This window comes from Panthera onca, chromosome E1, assembly GCF_046562875.1.
Source record: "Panthera onca isolate mPanOnc1 chromosome E1, mPanOnc1 haplotype 2, whole genome shotgun sequence".
NCBI lineage: Eukaryota > Metazoa > Chordata > Mammalia > Carnivora > Felidae > Panthera > Panthera onca.
Genome location: NC_138352.1, coordinates 4,546,793 through 4,562,240, shown reverse-complemented (window position 1 = coordinate 4,562,240; position 15,448 = coordinate 4,546,793). Strand labels below are relative to the sequence as shown.

General features: G+C 52.3%; 1 protein-coding gene across 6 annotated transcripts in view; it reads right to left on the bottom strand.

The window, feature by feature from the left end:
• The window catches only part of ARSG (arylsulfatase G), a 107,683-nt gene that overhangs the window by 17,677 nt on the left and 74,558 nt on the right, over positions 1-15,448 (bottom strand). For all 6 annotated transcript variants that reach the window (XM_078438236.2, XM_078438237.2, XM_078438238.2 and 3 more), the window contains 2 exons: positions 11,786-11,982; positions 10,908-10,988 (listed from right to left, as the gene is read on the bottom strand). In XM_078438236.2, coding sequence (XP_078294362.2) covers positions 10,908-10,988; positions 11,786-11,982 — 278 coding nt within the window. The remainder of the gene's footprint in view (positions 1-10,907; positions 10,989-11,785; positions 11,983-15,448) is intronic.

Genomic DNA, 15,448 nt, shown 5'->3' with positions numbered 1-15,448 from the left:
TGAGTCGTTCCCTTGTTGTGGAGACAGCGTTAGTAATAGCTCTGACCTCTTGCCTCTTGGGGGGGGGATGGGTGGGGTAAGGACCATCTACGTGCAATCTATGAATTTCCACTTTGGTGATTCAAGGAATGATTTTTGTTACCACTGAGTCAAAAGTGACCACCAGTATCATGATGACCGGCGGGCTGGAGGAGATGAGGTCATGCTTTATGGAAACATCCTGAATGCATGGAGCACTGAATTATCCATGACCATCCCCACCACTCCCACACACACCCCACCCTCATCCCAGCTGAGCCAAGGATTCCACAAAGTTAGCGTGTAGAAAGCCCTTCCAAGGCAAACGCGGTATGCGGCTCACACGTACTGTGGTCATGCAACCTCCCCATGCTCGGCTGGCGTGAATATGAGAGCAGTGATGGTGGGCGGGAGGGGGCTGCGAGACCCAAGTCTCTGCACTCGCGCCTCGGCGAACAGAACCTTTGATGTCCCTGGCCCAGCACCCCACACCGGAAATGCTCCGCATTCTTGGGATTTTCTCATAGCCAGCTTTGGAGTCCCCCAAGTGTTGAAGTAAGAAACCAAACACAAAACAACTCACGTCTACGGGCTGTTTATGCTTAGGGGCGTGGGGCTCTCGAGACCAAGTGGGGTTCGGCAGGCTGAAGGGGAAGCTCTTCGGCCCGCCCCAAGATGTCTCGAACGCATTGTCCGCATCGGGCGCCACCTCTCCCGTAAATACGGACAGAGCCCGCTCTCAATTTTTCACACACACGGAACAGAGAATCCAGAACTGCGACAAGCCTGAAACGCACTCCCACGTGGCTCTGGAATGCATAACTCATGCTGCAGTTCAAGGCCAAAGAGCAGGGAGGAAGCATCCCCGACCGACCGCACGTGCTAAGGACTCTGCAGATAATTCCACCCCCGGGAGGGGCATTTGCACGGAAGTTTGGGGGATCGGTGGGTGGAACTGTGGAGCCTGCTTATGTGCATATCCACGCCGCACAAAATTCCAACAGACTTGCTTAGCCTTTGAGGCCAGATGCTAAGGAAGAGTGAAGTGTCCAGTTCTAAGAAATAAGCCCAGAGTCCTGCGGGTCAACCAGAAAGCAGGAGCTGAGCACCTGTCCTGCGGCGGCCGCGGGCACCAGGGTTTGGTCTCCGCCTCCAGCACATTTCCAGAAGAATACACCAGCTCCTAATTAATATATTTGCTAATTGGTCTTCACCACCAGGGGTTCTGCTTGTTGGCCACAGCCTCTTCTGTCGCTCTTTTTCAGGCTACTGGTTTTCCTGATTCGTTTTTCAGAGAAACAAATATTTCAATACGTTTGCCTTATTTCAGCAGGGGGTTCAAAGCCGGAGAAGCAGGAGAAATCCAGCCAGTCATAACAAGTGTGCCTGTCAACCGAGTGGACGGTCCCCACGTAAAGATTCAGGGGGTAAGAGAAAGAGGTTGGCTTAGAGAAGGCCCTCTGTGTGGCCACTTGAGAAGCGATCCCCCCTTCTGCGTCATCAAGAGCGGCCAGCCACTGCTGGCTGTCCCATGGCTGCTGGCTCTACGGGAAAGACACAATTACATATTCCAGCCAGGCCCGCAGACCTCCTACTCTAGCGGAATTTATCTTAAAGGAGTCCAGAGTGTGGATAAGCAATTATAAAACATACATCCCTGCCTTGTGGAATCGTTATATTGTACACCTGAAACTAATAGGACACCGTACGTTCATTATACTTCAATTAAAACTTTTTTTTTTTTCTTAATGGGGCGCCTGGATGGCTCAGTCGGGTAAGCGTCCAACTTCGGCTCAGGCCATGATCTCACGGTTCGTGGGTTTGAGCCCCGCGTCGGGCTCTGGGCTGATGGCTCAGAGCCTGGAGCCTGTTTCAGATTCTGTGTCTCCCTCTCTCTCTGCCCCTCCCCCACTCACACTCTCTCCTTCTCTCTCAAAAATAAATAAACATTAAAACATTTCTTTTTCTTAAATCCCCCTCAGCGTAGAATTGTCTTGCCCCAAATGCCAGTATCTCGTTGGCACCGCTAAGGGAACAAAGTTCAAAAGATCCCACTAGCATCCCCCGTGGGTGCCCAGAGTTGTGGAGTCTGATTATGAGAAACATCTAATACCATTAGAGCTAAGGCTGAGCCCCAGGACGGCTGCCCCTGGTCCCCTAGTTCTCATCAGTGATACCTGCTCCCACTAATGGAAACCCATTTGAGTTAAACACAATAATTACAGTAATAATAATATCTTCTATTTACTGAGCACCCCCCCCCCCAAGCACCACGTTAAAGTACTCCCAAGCATAAGGCTAACTGCTTCCCTGCATTATCTCATTTAATCCTAATGACAACCTTGCAAGCCAGGCACTATTATCCCCGTTTTTCAAATGAAGAAAACCAAAGCTCAGAGAGGGTAAGTAATTTGCCAAAGGTCACACAGCCAGCAAATGCCAGATCCAGGATTTGAACCCAGGTCTAACTACACAGCCAGCCCCTGGCCCATTAAACCTTCTAGGACAGTGGCCCCCTCTCATCCCTGAATGCATATTAGGATCACTAGGGGAGCTTTTAAAATATACCCAGGCCAAGGTTCCTTTCCCAGAAATTATGACTTGATTTGCCCGGGATGGGGCCTGGACATCAGTATCTTCTAAAGCTCTCCTGGTGACTTAATGGGGAGAGCACCCATCTAGGACAAGGGCAAGGAGGGCAAGGGGCGAAATCAGGAAGTGGACACAACGCGCTTCAAAATTAAACGCGGCTTCTACGCTTTTTAAGCCTCAGTTTTATATTGCCCACACCTTTTTACCTTTATGCCAGAGGATCCTAAGTGCGCACCTGTTACTTACAGTAAGCAAGAACAATAGGTAGGTCCATAAATTGAACTTCTATGCGCTATTTTTTGTTTCGAAAGCTATTTGTCGGTTTAGATAAACCTTCAAACTTTGATCAGCAGCACCGGCACCTTAAAAGTGTTGGTTACATTTGGCTTTCCGTCGAGAAATGCATGTCTTATGGTCATAAGAACACACTTTGGTGCACTTGTGGTTAGTTATGACTCTAATTAAGGCAGAACCTCTTACTTAAAGCAATAAATATTTAGCCTCAGCAACCAAAATATAAACAGAACCATGATTCATGAATTTGCTTGCTCGTTCTTCCCCAGCTGCGGAAGTGAAGCGGCATATTCCATGATGCACGGAGACCGGGCAGGCCGCGCTGAGGAACAGAGGTCTTTCCCAGAAAGGACCCGCGGCCGTGCTTCCCTGAGTCCAAAGGGCAGCCTCGCAAATGACGAGTTTCGCAAGCTTGTCAGCACAACCGAACCACCAGAAGAACCCCCAGAGATTCCTAATAAGTCTAGGGTGGGCCTCTGACTCTAGGTGATTCTGATGCCAACGGCCTGAGGACCAGAGTTTGAGAAGTATTAGCAAGGTAAGTAGGAGGATGTCTTTGGAGTCAGGCAGGTGTTGTCCTACATCCGGTGCGTTCCCTTCTCCACGTGTGGCCTTGGGCAGAATTCTTTTTTTTTTTTAATTCTTTTTTTAACGTTTATTTATTTGTGAAGGAGAGAGAGAGAGAGAGGGACAGAGCGTGAGCGAGGGAGGGGCAGAAGAGAGGGAGAGAATCGGAAGCAGGCTCCAGGCTCCCAGCTGTCAGCACAGAGCCCGACGCGGGGCTCGAACCTACAAGCTGTGAGATCACGACCCGACCCGAAGTCGGCTGCTTAACTGACTGAGCCACCCAAGCACCTCTTCCTTTTTTTTAATGTTTATTTTTGAGAGAGAGAGTGTGCACGTGCGAGTGAGCAGGGGAGGGGCAGAGAGAGAGGGAGAGAGAATCCCAAGCAGGTTCCACGCTGTCCGTGCGGAGCCCGATGCAGGGCTCAAACCCATGAATCATGACATTGTGACCTGAGCAGAAATCAAGAGCCGGACACTCAATCGACTGAGCCACCCAGGCGCCCCTTGGGCAGAATTCTTAGCCTCCCTCAGACTCCGTCTCCTCAGCCATAAAGGGGAAAAATGATTGTAATTATCTGATGCAGTTGTGGGAAAAGTTACGTAAGATAACGTATATAAAGTTCTGAGCAAGGTCCTTTGGCACAGCGCCCGCCGGAAGTGCCCAACCAAAGCCATCCGAAAAGGCTCAAAAAACCAAAAACAAACAACCCGAAACTACCCACGGACAGAAAACAGCAGAAGTTGCAGGCTGGCGACTCACACACTGGGTTCAGCCCTCTGACAGTGAGGTTTGGCACAAACGGTATTTTCTGAACTAATTTTGAATGTCATTAGACAGGGTCCTCTCTCCAGTTTGTGGACTCCCTAACACTGCCCGTGACTTAACAAAAACAATCGTTTCTTCTCTTAGATTACCTGCCTGGCATCTGTATTTGTGACCCGGGTAGAAGACCATGCCTGTCCTGAGGAGTGTGCATTCTATAACCTTCTAAAGAAGCAGGCTTCGTTTCTAAATATAAATACTCGTCCTTGCCAAGGATACCCATAGCATACTAGTTTTCTAGAAACACAGGGCAGACGGGCCTCTGTTTGGACCGAGGACTCTGGCTGGCCTGGGGTGGCCTTGAGCGTGGTGATGGGGACATTCCAAGCCGGGTGGCCAATGTCCCAGAAGGAGACACAATTTGACTTCCACAGCGCCCCCACCAGCTGGCCCTGCCCGCCTCCCCGCCCCCCCCCCCCCCCCCCCGGGCCCACAGCCAACATCCCTTGTCCCTCTCTCCCTCACCCAGCCCCACCTCTGACCTTTCTCCACCCCACCCCCTGCCCCAAACTGCACAGAAGGCCGAGGACGCAGAGCCTGCTTCCCAGTGGGAAAGCTTACGCAACAACCTGATAGCATTAAATTACAAACAACCAAGGTCTCTTAGAAGGCTGAGGATGCCAAATTCAACAGAATGTTTCCTCATCACCAAGGGGGAGGAAGGAACAGTTCTGCTCTTCAAATAAAACAAGAAAAGATTTTCCAGACAGAGAGGAGCAGTCAGTTAGGGGACAAACAAGGTGTGAGTTCTGTCCCGGGTAGGAAAGAGGTCTGCAGTGGGGAAGGGAGGGTCAGGGGCTCTGAACCAGGACAGCACTGGGGGGCGGGCCGGCGGGGGAGGGGGGGTCCGCATCAGCCAGGGGGCACGCCCCGCAGGCCCTCTTTGTTTGGGAGAAAGTAGGGGCGCTCTGCTTTGCCCCCAGCTTCCCCCAAGCCCCGGTTCAGTTTCTCCTTGCCCCTGCAGGGCGCAGGCCAAGCCCACAGGAGCATCCTCACTCCTGCACGGGGCGAAGAGATGGCTCCAGGAGACGCTGCCTCATCCCATCAGCTGAGCAAGGCGGCTCAGCCAGGAAAGGAAAGGGAAGACAAGGAGGGGGGCCTGGGGCCCCGGGAACAGGGGAAGGCAGCGCGTGGCCTGACGTAGCGGGCTGGCTGCGGGGAGAAAGAAGCCGGGCTCTGGGTACTGTTTGTCCTACTCCGTTGCGAAAACATTGACCGCCTTCTCTCCTTCATCTGCTCTCAAGACTGGCCCCCTTACAGTGGGGTGTGCAGGCATCCCACTGAAGAGGAACCCGGATGAGGAGGAGCAGGTGGCCCAGAGGGACCCCCAGCCTCCTTGCCGCCACCCGAGCCCCCTGGCCTGGCCCCTTGCACGCAGGGCTCTGCCTGACTTCCCAGAGTGCCCAGCAGCGTGCTGGGCAGAGAGGAGGAGGAAGGTTCTGGAATAGCTGACAGGAAGTCGGTTTGGAGAATGAGGAAGGGGAAATGTTTACCCCTATGCAAAGTCCACCTTCAGGCTTTCCTGAGAAAAGAGGAGGATGGCATCCGGCCCCCACCCCACCACGAAGTCAAGGGCTGTGCCCCACGGGTACCACAGTAAGCTGCACTTGTATGCCTCGCCCCCCCAAAGAAGAGTGTCCTCTCAAAGACTGAAATCCAGCTTCCGAGCAAAGTTTCCCAAGACTGAGTCTCAGAACACTTGGAAAGTTATCCATATGTTACTTAAATTGCCCACAGTGTTTGGTAGGAAAACCTTGTTCAGGGCCATTTTCCCATCCCCTTCCTGTTCTCTTTGCGGGGGACCCCCCGCCCCAGGTCTGTTTCAGCTGGGAACAAAGAACTGAAGAATCATGGGGGTTAGGAGGAGACATTCATGAGGCTGGGTGCCTCGTGGTCAGTACCCCAGCTGACCCTGCCAGCCATCTAGCGAGCTGGGTCTACAGTCCCCCCCTTACAGGGGAGGAAACTGGGTTGTCCAGGGGAGCGGCCCGGTGGGCACCGATTCGTAAGTTGCGTGGAGATTCGAGCCCCATCAGGGCTCCCAAAGCCATTAGCTCTCTCCACCTCTCCACTCTGCCTCCTGCGGATTTAGAAAGATTCACACTGTTACAGAGGCTGAAGACATTTTCCTTGACAACCATGGGGTCCAAAGAAGCAGCCTAGGATTTTCCAGACGGCTGAGCAGTTAGCCGGGTATAACACAGCGTGAGTAACAACCATCATGCGGGTTGAGTAATGAGCTGGTGGAGGTCAAGTGACATGGCCCCCTTGACCAATGGCCAGCCTCGGAAAGCCCTCCGCCCTGCTCCGCCTCAGTTTCCTCCTTTGGCCAACGGGGTGGTTGGAATGAAGATTGCTGAGATGTGCTCCTATCCTGGCATTCTTTGAATGCCGGAATATTCCTGGGGATTCTGTCACTTGCTTTTCTCACTTATCACCTGGGGCTCAGCAGAAATGAGTGTAGTCTTGTCCCCCTTCTCTGCCCTCAGCCCCACTGACATAAGAGGGGGTCTTTTAAAATTGAACGAGGTACTGGAAAGAGTAGGAGATGGCGGGGGGGCGGGGGGGGCAAGCGTTACAAGGGTATGGGGTTTTCTCTGGGGCTTTCTCTGGGGGGAGGAAAGTGTCTGGGGTCCCCGCAGAGGTGATGACGGCATATCGCTGCGAATTTGCTCACTGCCACTGAATTGTACACATCAGAAACACATCAAAATGGTTAATTTTATGTTACAGACTCTCACTTCAATTTATTTAAGTTTATACATTTATTTTGAAAGAGAGAGAGAGAGAGCTGAAGGGACAGAAAGAGGGGAAGAGAGAGGGCATCCCAAGCAGGCCCCACACTGTCAGCACACAGCCAGACACGGGCCTCGATCCCATGAGCCCAGAGGTCATGGCCTGAGCTGAAAGCTAGGGTGGGACGCCCCACTGACTGAGCCACCCAGGCGCCCCTCACTTCAGTTGAAAAAGTTGAGTAATGTCGCCTTCACTCGTGAAAACTTCCCACAATTCCGCATTTCTTTAGAATGAAGGCCAAAATGGTTCTCAAACAAAAGACCCTTGACCGCTGGCCCAGGCTCTCCCTTCAGCCTTGCCGCCCCCGACTTCATCTGCTTCCACAAGCCCCAGACACACACACACAGGCTCCTACTCTGTGGTCCTCCCGCCCCTGCCCGGGCTGCTCCCAGCTCCCTACCCTGCAAATCCCTAGCTGTGGCCTACTCATTCTTCAAAACCGAAACCACTCGGGGAAGCCTTCGTGGAAGGAGGGAAGGAGGGAGGGAAGCCACCCTCCTGTGTGGGTGCGACGTCCTTGCACTCCCCTTGATCATGGAGTTCTCACCCAGAATTATAATCTCCTGCGTAAGTGCAGGCTCCCGGCACTGTCTCCCGGAACTGCCTGCGGTGACGGAGAAGGTCTCTTTTCACACTGCCCGATATGGTGGCCACCAGCCACATGTGGCTTCTGAGCCCTTGAAGTGTGGCTCGTGTGTCTGGTGTGCGAGACAGGGGAGCCCCCAATAGGTGGGGCTCAAATTTTAACCTGCATCAAAGAAAAATCGCCCACAGGACACGGTAAAGCACGGACTGCCGGGAAAACGCGGATCGCCAGGCTCTACCCCCAGAGTTTCTGGGTCAGTAGTCTGAGGGGTGGTGAGGTCCTAGAATTTGCGCTGTTAAGTTCCACTGATCTAACCTGGAAGTTCTAGACTCCTACAGTCTCCACGTGGACATTCTAGCTCGGTGGTTCTCAGAGTGTGATCTCTGGACCAGCCTCATCAGCATCGCCCAGGAGCCTGTTATCAACGCAACCTCTCCGCGGCCATCCCAGACTTACTGCATCGGACCTGCGGGACCCCCAGGGGACTCTGCACATTAAAATCTTAGAAACACTGTTCTAGACTGTCACTCCTTAAAGCCAGGGGCTTTGTTGAATCTTTGCGTCTCCAGCACTGAGCACACTTCCTGGCACGTAATAGGTGCTCAACAAATGCCCGTAGGAGCAAGGACGGAAAGGAAAAGTGGAACTTGCCCAGCTGGTAACTGTGTTTCTCACAGGGCAAAGTACTTCCCTCAAAGAGCAGGGGCCCCTTCCCCACAGCTAACCCTAATTCACTCTTTCAAAACGGTCTCGTAAAGGGGAGAGAGACAAGAGAAGGCAGGTCTTCAGATAAGAGCTCGGAGGCCATCTTCTCAGGGAACAGAGAGCTATCTATGCAGGGGCCACTTAGTGACACAGCTTATCCACCCCACCCGAGGTCTCCATCCTTCTGGACTTGGACCCTGGAGAGTTCGGATTCCAGGCTCTTCCACGCTTTCCAGGTGAGCGTTGAAGCTGGTCACCTGGTCTGAGGGTCTCCCAGGTACGGAGAGGAGGAGACACAATCAGCTGACGCAGCAACCACTCCCAGCTCCCACCGCTTCTCTCTAGGGCTATTGTTACCAAGTACCAAGCACATTTACATCCTCCTCCAGTCCTGGTACCTTTCTCTGCCCGTGTCTCCAGACAGCTTTCCTAGACCAGACCAGCCAAAGACATCACTACGCAGGCAGAGAAACAACATCCTGAGAGATGAAGCAGACCAGCCACTGACAGGTAACGGGGAGATGGCACCCAGGTCTCCTCGTACCATAGCTCCAATCCTCAGGGCACGAGACCCAGCTGCCGTCCCGGCAGCTACTCGCTGGTGAAGTTCTCGAGGGATCTGATCGGACAGATACCAGGTTAAAGGTGACAAACAAAAATGAAAGATCAGCACTCCCTTCTCGCCACTGGCCACGAGATGCACGAATGTTCTAGTTTCTAGGTAACTACAAATATTCTGCCGGACTAATAAGAAAAGCAGTTTGTGTCCTCTGACCTGGAGACACTGGAGGCCGTAGCTCAGGAGCTGGACAGCAGGGAACTCTCGCCCAGGGGGCAATCTCCCCAAGCCCACCCCTGACCCCCTCGGATGCAAGCACTTTTCTTAAAACTTATTTTAATCTTTTAGGACACACACACACACACTTAAACCCTCTCTCCCCTACCTAGAGATAATTACTCCTAATCTTTTGTTACTTTTGGTACCTCGAGGTTTTTCTGAGAACTGGGGAGCCTGGGTGGCTCAGTTGGTTAAGCGTCTGACTCTTGACTTCAGCTGAGGTCATAATCTCCCAGTTCGTGAGTTCAAGCCCCGCATTGGGCTCTGCGCTGACAGTACAGGGCCTGCTTGGGATTCTCTCTCTTCCTCTCTCTCTGCCCCTCCCCTGCTCACACACACACACTCTCTCTCTCTCTCTCTCAAAATAAATAAATAAACATTTTTTAAAAAGATTTTTGAGAATTGGTATGCTTATTTTGAGATAATAAAATCATACGTGGCATACTCCTTCGTAACCTGTTTCACTCCCTGAAAAGTATTTAAGGTAAATGTTTCCAGGTCAATAATATGCATCATTTCAGTGGTTCCTTAGTATTTCTTTAAATGTGCCTATCTTCCTTAAGCACCCCTCTCTTGCTGGACACTCAGGTAAAGCCCAACTCTTTTAAAAAAAAAAAAAAACCTATGCAGGGCACCCGGGTGGCTCAGTCGGTTGAGCGTCCAACTTCAGCTCAGGTCATGATCTCACGGTCTGTGAGCTCGAGCCCCACATCGGGCTCTCTGCTGTCAGCACAGAGTCTTCTTTGGACCCTCTGTCCCCTTCTCTTTCTGCCCCTCCCCCACTCTCGCACGCACTCTCTGTCTCTCTCAATAATAAATAAACTTAAAAAAAAAAAACAACCTATGCAATGAGCACCCCCTCACATACATCATTGTGCATTGGCTAATTATTCCTTTAAGAGGAGGAACTGATGGGTCGACAGGCATATTTTCCAAGCCTGGGGTCCTCACTGCCGAATTGTCCCCGGCACTGCAGCTGTCTTAGGAAGTGAGGTCCCCGGGGAGGAGGGGGAGACCTTCCCAGAGCACATGGGCACCGAGCTGGGGGCTGAGGGAGGCAGCCGTTATGCGTTATGCGTTATGCGTTATGCGGTGGGGAGACCACCAACTTCGACTTGGGTGGCTGGCTCCACCCTCACAGCCCAAGCTGTGACCTTGGGCAAGTTATTCCGCCTCCCTGAGCCCCTCTCCCTCTTCATCTGTAAATAGAGGTGTTACTCCCTACCTTTCAACAATGTAAGGTTTAGCGAGAACGTATTTGTGCCCTGAATGTGTTTCCTGAATGAATGAAATGAATTCATGGGTGGAGGGAGGGAGGGATGACGGAAAGAAAAGAAAGGAAGGAGAAGGCCAAAGTTTGCAAGGGCAATGGGATGAAAGTCAAGATGAAGTATGCTTGCTGGAAGGTCCGTGGACTGAGGGCAGGTCTCCTGAGGGAGTCCAGGGGTGAGGGGTAGGGGTGGGGAGGAGAGAAAGGGGTGGTCGAGCCTGAACAAAAACGCTCTTATTTCCCAGTTTATTTCTTCCCTGGGAGCTGGTGGCTGGCGAGCGACCTGTCTGCGGCCAGCACATTCTAACGATGGCCAGAAGGCCTGCACGTGAGCTGGTCCTCCCAGAGACAGAACCACACAGCTCGGCCTCGGCCCGGCACCCACGGTGGGACGCACCAAGCCCAGCAGAGCCCCTACCTTGATGAGTCTGCCACGATCCAGTGAAGGGACCCACGCTCCCGGCCAGCTCACACTTCTGAGCCCACGGGCCGTTGTCTCCTGGAAACCAAAAGAAGCAACACGTAGAGATCAACGGGCTTCTGGACTCTCTTGCCAATTCTCCCTCCCTCGTCCCATACCCCTGTGCAGCATAGGGGACTGGGCAGGAGAAGGACCCGTAAAAACAATTATGATCCCTGCTCTCAAAGAACCATCCAGTTATGTGAGGCCTTCAGAGAGGTGGGCTTTCCCTGCCCCAAGCTAAGCCCCAGGGTGAGGTTCTTGGCTCAGATGCTTTTGCCTTTTCATAAAGTTTTACGATGGTCCTCAGACCCACAGCTATGTCATTGGGTGCCTCTGATGCACCCAGCGCCTCACAACACGCTTTGCAGTAGATGCCATTGGAGGCTCACTTAGAAAACACGCTTAGAGATGTTAAAGTGCCTTTTCCGGGTTCAAACCGGGTCTCTGCCTGACCTGAGAGCAGTGTTTTCAACCGCTGCCCCCATCAACCTGGGACCCGATGCGCCTGAGCTGCCGGAGGACTGCACACACCAGCAACGCCAAAGTCACTCATTAAAAGTTGAGAGCGCCACCCAGAGGGCCCTCAATCAATACGGAAGAGGCCGGCAGGGCACCTGCTCTCCGCACAAAGTTTTCCGGGGGCTCAGCCTTGGAGGCCCCAGTGGACAGGTGCTCAGCACTCGGGCCGACAAACACTAGCAGGAGGCCGAGTTCAAAGCAAGCCCCCTGCCCTGTGAGAGAGGATCACTTCGCCCAGACTCTGCTCTTGAGGGGGGTGCGGGTAGGGTTATCGAGTAGATCTCAGCGAGCTGGCTGTGTCGTTACTACTTCACCTGTAAACCAGAGGAATGTGTTTTCTCTTGCCGTGCGGTCGACTTTGTCCTTGATCTGGCCCACCAGGCGGTCCATCTCCCGGAGAGCTGCACCATATGGCCTCCGGCCCCGTCGGTCTGCAGAGAGCCGTGTCGCGGATAAGGGTACATGCATATGAGCCAGGGCCACGTACAGCAAGAAGGGCCTTCCGCTGGCACTGAAACGGGAAAGCCAAGAGGGAGTTCTCCAGAAGGCTCTGCTGGCCTGTTGAGGGTCTCCGTGGCTCTCCCTCGCCTCAGAGAAAAGCCCCAGAACTCCTTCCGCCCCAGGTGCTCAGGAAGTACCCATCGCTCCACAATGTTCCAAGGGAATGTGGAGATAATCCGGTTAGCCGATCAACGACTGGGAGTCATTGTAATAATCGTTATTGCCCTTTAACACTTATTGAGAGCCTGTGAAATGTGACTCGTGCTGACTAAATTCGCCCTCATACTAACCCTCAGGTTCCCTTTCCCAGATGAAGCATCAGAGGCTTAGGGGGACAGGGCTTGTCCAAGGTTCCCTAAGTCCTAAGTGGTAGAGTCTGGATTCAAACTCGCACCTGGCTGACAGCAAAGCGTTTGGTCTTAACTGTTGCACGTTAAAACCCAGTGCAAACATATTTTAAAATTGTATCTGCTCTTTTGCAGGATCCCGGCCGTCACATCCATTCCCAGCCTTGGCCCTTCCCTAAGAGATGAATGGATGACTCAGGTTGACCACAGGCCATTCCAAGGACGCACATGACCGCCGCGGAACATCTAGATCAAGGATCCGTTACAGGCCCAGGCGCTGGCTGCCCCTATTCTCACCCTGAAGATTCCCCCTCCTGGGCGTGGAGGGACCTGGGTGGCCTCTGCTTCCTGTCTGTCTCCCACCCCCATTCCCAGGCTAGGATCAGGATCCAGGCGGCTGCACAACCGCAGCCTCACCCCTGCCTGAAGCAGCAGGGACCTTCCCGGAGCCCCCTCCCACAGACCTTGCCTACAGGGGGAGGGCGTCTCCCAGGGGACACAGTAGGGCAAGGAGAGAGCTCAGTCAAGTTCATACAGAGCTGTGATAGAAGCATGGCTCTTTTTACCCCAGCTCCCTCCCCCAGGGTTTTTTTTTTTTTTTTTTAACATTTATTTTTGAGACAGGAAGAGACAGAGCATGAACGGGGGAGGGTCGGAGAGAGAGGGAGACACAGAATCTGAAACAGGCTCCAGGCTCCGAGCTGTCAGCACAGAGCCCGACACGGGGCTCGAACTCACGGACTGTGAGATCATGACCTGAGCCAAAGTCGGACACTTAACTGAGCCACCCAGGCGCCCCTCCCTCCCCCAGAGATTTGATTTTCAAGTTGTTCCTTGCTTTTTTTTACTGATCCTGACTCACAACGCCCCTCATCAAGTCCTCTCAATGCCCCCAGCTCTGCCTCAAACTGCACCCTGCGGAGCCCCCTGCATCCCCGACCCCTGGGGGGGAGGGGAGCAGACCCCTGGCAGGGGACAGGGGACGCCCCGCTTTGCCTGTACTCTGCTCTCTGTTGGGCATAAAACTCAGGACACACGTCCCACGACAGGGGCCTCTCCTTCTTCATTTCAACCAACAGTTTCTCTGCAACATTCCTAGGGTGGCACTGTCCAATGCGGCAGTCACGGGAGTCACATGTGGCTGTTTAGGATTCAGTTAATGAAAGTTAAATAAAATTAAGCATTCGCTGGGCAGGGGATGGGCTAGATGGGTGACGGGTCCTAAGGAGGGCACTTGTTGCGATGAGTACTGGATGTTGTAAGTGAAGAATCACTGAGTTCTACTCCTGAAACCGATATTGCACTGGATGTTAACTCACTAGAATTTAAATGAAAAAGAACAAAAAATTATAAGAATTCCATGTCTCACCTGCTACAACAGAAACGAGCCTTGAAGACAGTGCGAAGTGAAATAAGCCAATCGCCAAAGGGCAAAATACTGTATGATTCCATCTATAGAAGCTAGCTAGAGTAGTGAACTTCATAGAGACAGAGAGTAGAATGGTGGGTCCCAGGGACTTGGAGGGATGGGGGAAACAGGGAGTTGGTGTTTAGTGAGCACAGAGTTTCAGTTTGGGATGCTGAAGAAAATTCTGGACATGCGCCGTGGTGACAGGTGCACGACAGAGTAAATGTACATAAAGCCACCGAACTGTATACTTAGAAAGGTAAATTCTATGATATGCATATTTCCCACTACATATATATATATATATATATATATATATATATATATATATATATTTAATTCAGTGTTTCCGTTGCCCTAGCCAATTATCTCAAATGCATAGTAGTCAAAAGTGGCTGGTTGGCTACCATCTTGAAATGCACAGATAGAGAACGTTTTTTTATCCTTGGGGAGGGTTCCATTGGATAGTGCTGACTCACGTCTGTTGACTGCTCTCCCACAGACAATAAGGTACAGTTGCATAGGTTTGTCCTGCACCAGGACGTCCTGCTGAGAAAATGAATCGATACCTAATTCCAGCCCACAATCCACCGGCCAAGCTGTGTGCCCTGGCAGAGATCTGCACCCACCCAGAGGGGGCGCCTTTTTCTAACAGCTACCATAATGCAGTGGCATGCTGGACAGAGCTGGTTCCAATTTCAGGAATTTTGAAGCCAGTTGTTAAACATGGCCATCGTTAAAAATTAAACGATACAAACTTACGATCAAATAAATTATATGAAAAACGAAGGCAATACATTCTTATGACTTATCACATCCCGATCATTCTACTACATTCCACGTCGAGATGATCTGTTGTATCCGTGTGACAGAAATACCATCTGGCAGTGTCCTCCTGCACATCTCTTACCAACTCCACATTCAGTGACATCTTCTGGTGGCCTGAAATTAGTCACGGTGAGAGTATTCATACTACAGAAATGGGCAAATGTTCCAAATCAGGGCTTTCCCCCCCCCCCCCCCCAGAGTGCTGGCTGTTACACGTTTACCAGCTCACCGCACGTATGGGCTGGTGTGGAGGGCAGGGTCCCGCTGCCCACACTATCCCATTCCCGTCATCATGTCCCAGACTCCTGCCCATGATCCAAGTCCCGTCAGCGTCCCGGGCCAGTGGCTGAGAGACATGTGCAATTCAGAGACAAGGCAGCCTAGACAGATGGGAGGCACAGGCTCTGAGACCTACACCCAAATCCCTGGAATTTTTATTTCATGGCTGTGGGACCCTGGGCAGTTAACTTAACCTCTGTAGTCTGTACAATAGGGACGATTATACCTCCCTGATAAAGCTGTGATTATTAACTGCCTGTAGTAAGCATTTAATAAACGGTAGTCTTTTTATTGATAATTCCGAATAACACATGATGCATGGTGTCCAGGGATATACCTCCTTCCCTGCACCCTGATGCCGTGCTGGAATTCAGAAAGTTAGCATTTGGAAGAAACAAAATCACACAAAACTGGCTCCCTGGGGGTGTCTATCCCCCAAGCCCCCCTTCCACAGGCTCTGTGCTGCATTAAAAATAAAAAGTGGAGGGGCGCCTGGGTGGCGCAGTCGGTTGGGCGTCCGACTTCAGCCAGGTCACGATCTCGCGGTCCGTGAGTTCGAGCCCCGCGTCGGGCTCTGGGCTGACAGCTCGGAGCCTGGAGCCTGTTTCCGATTC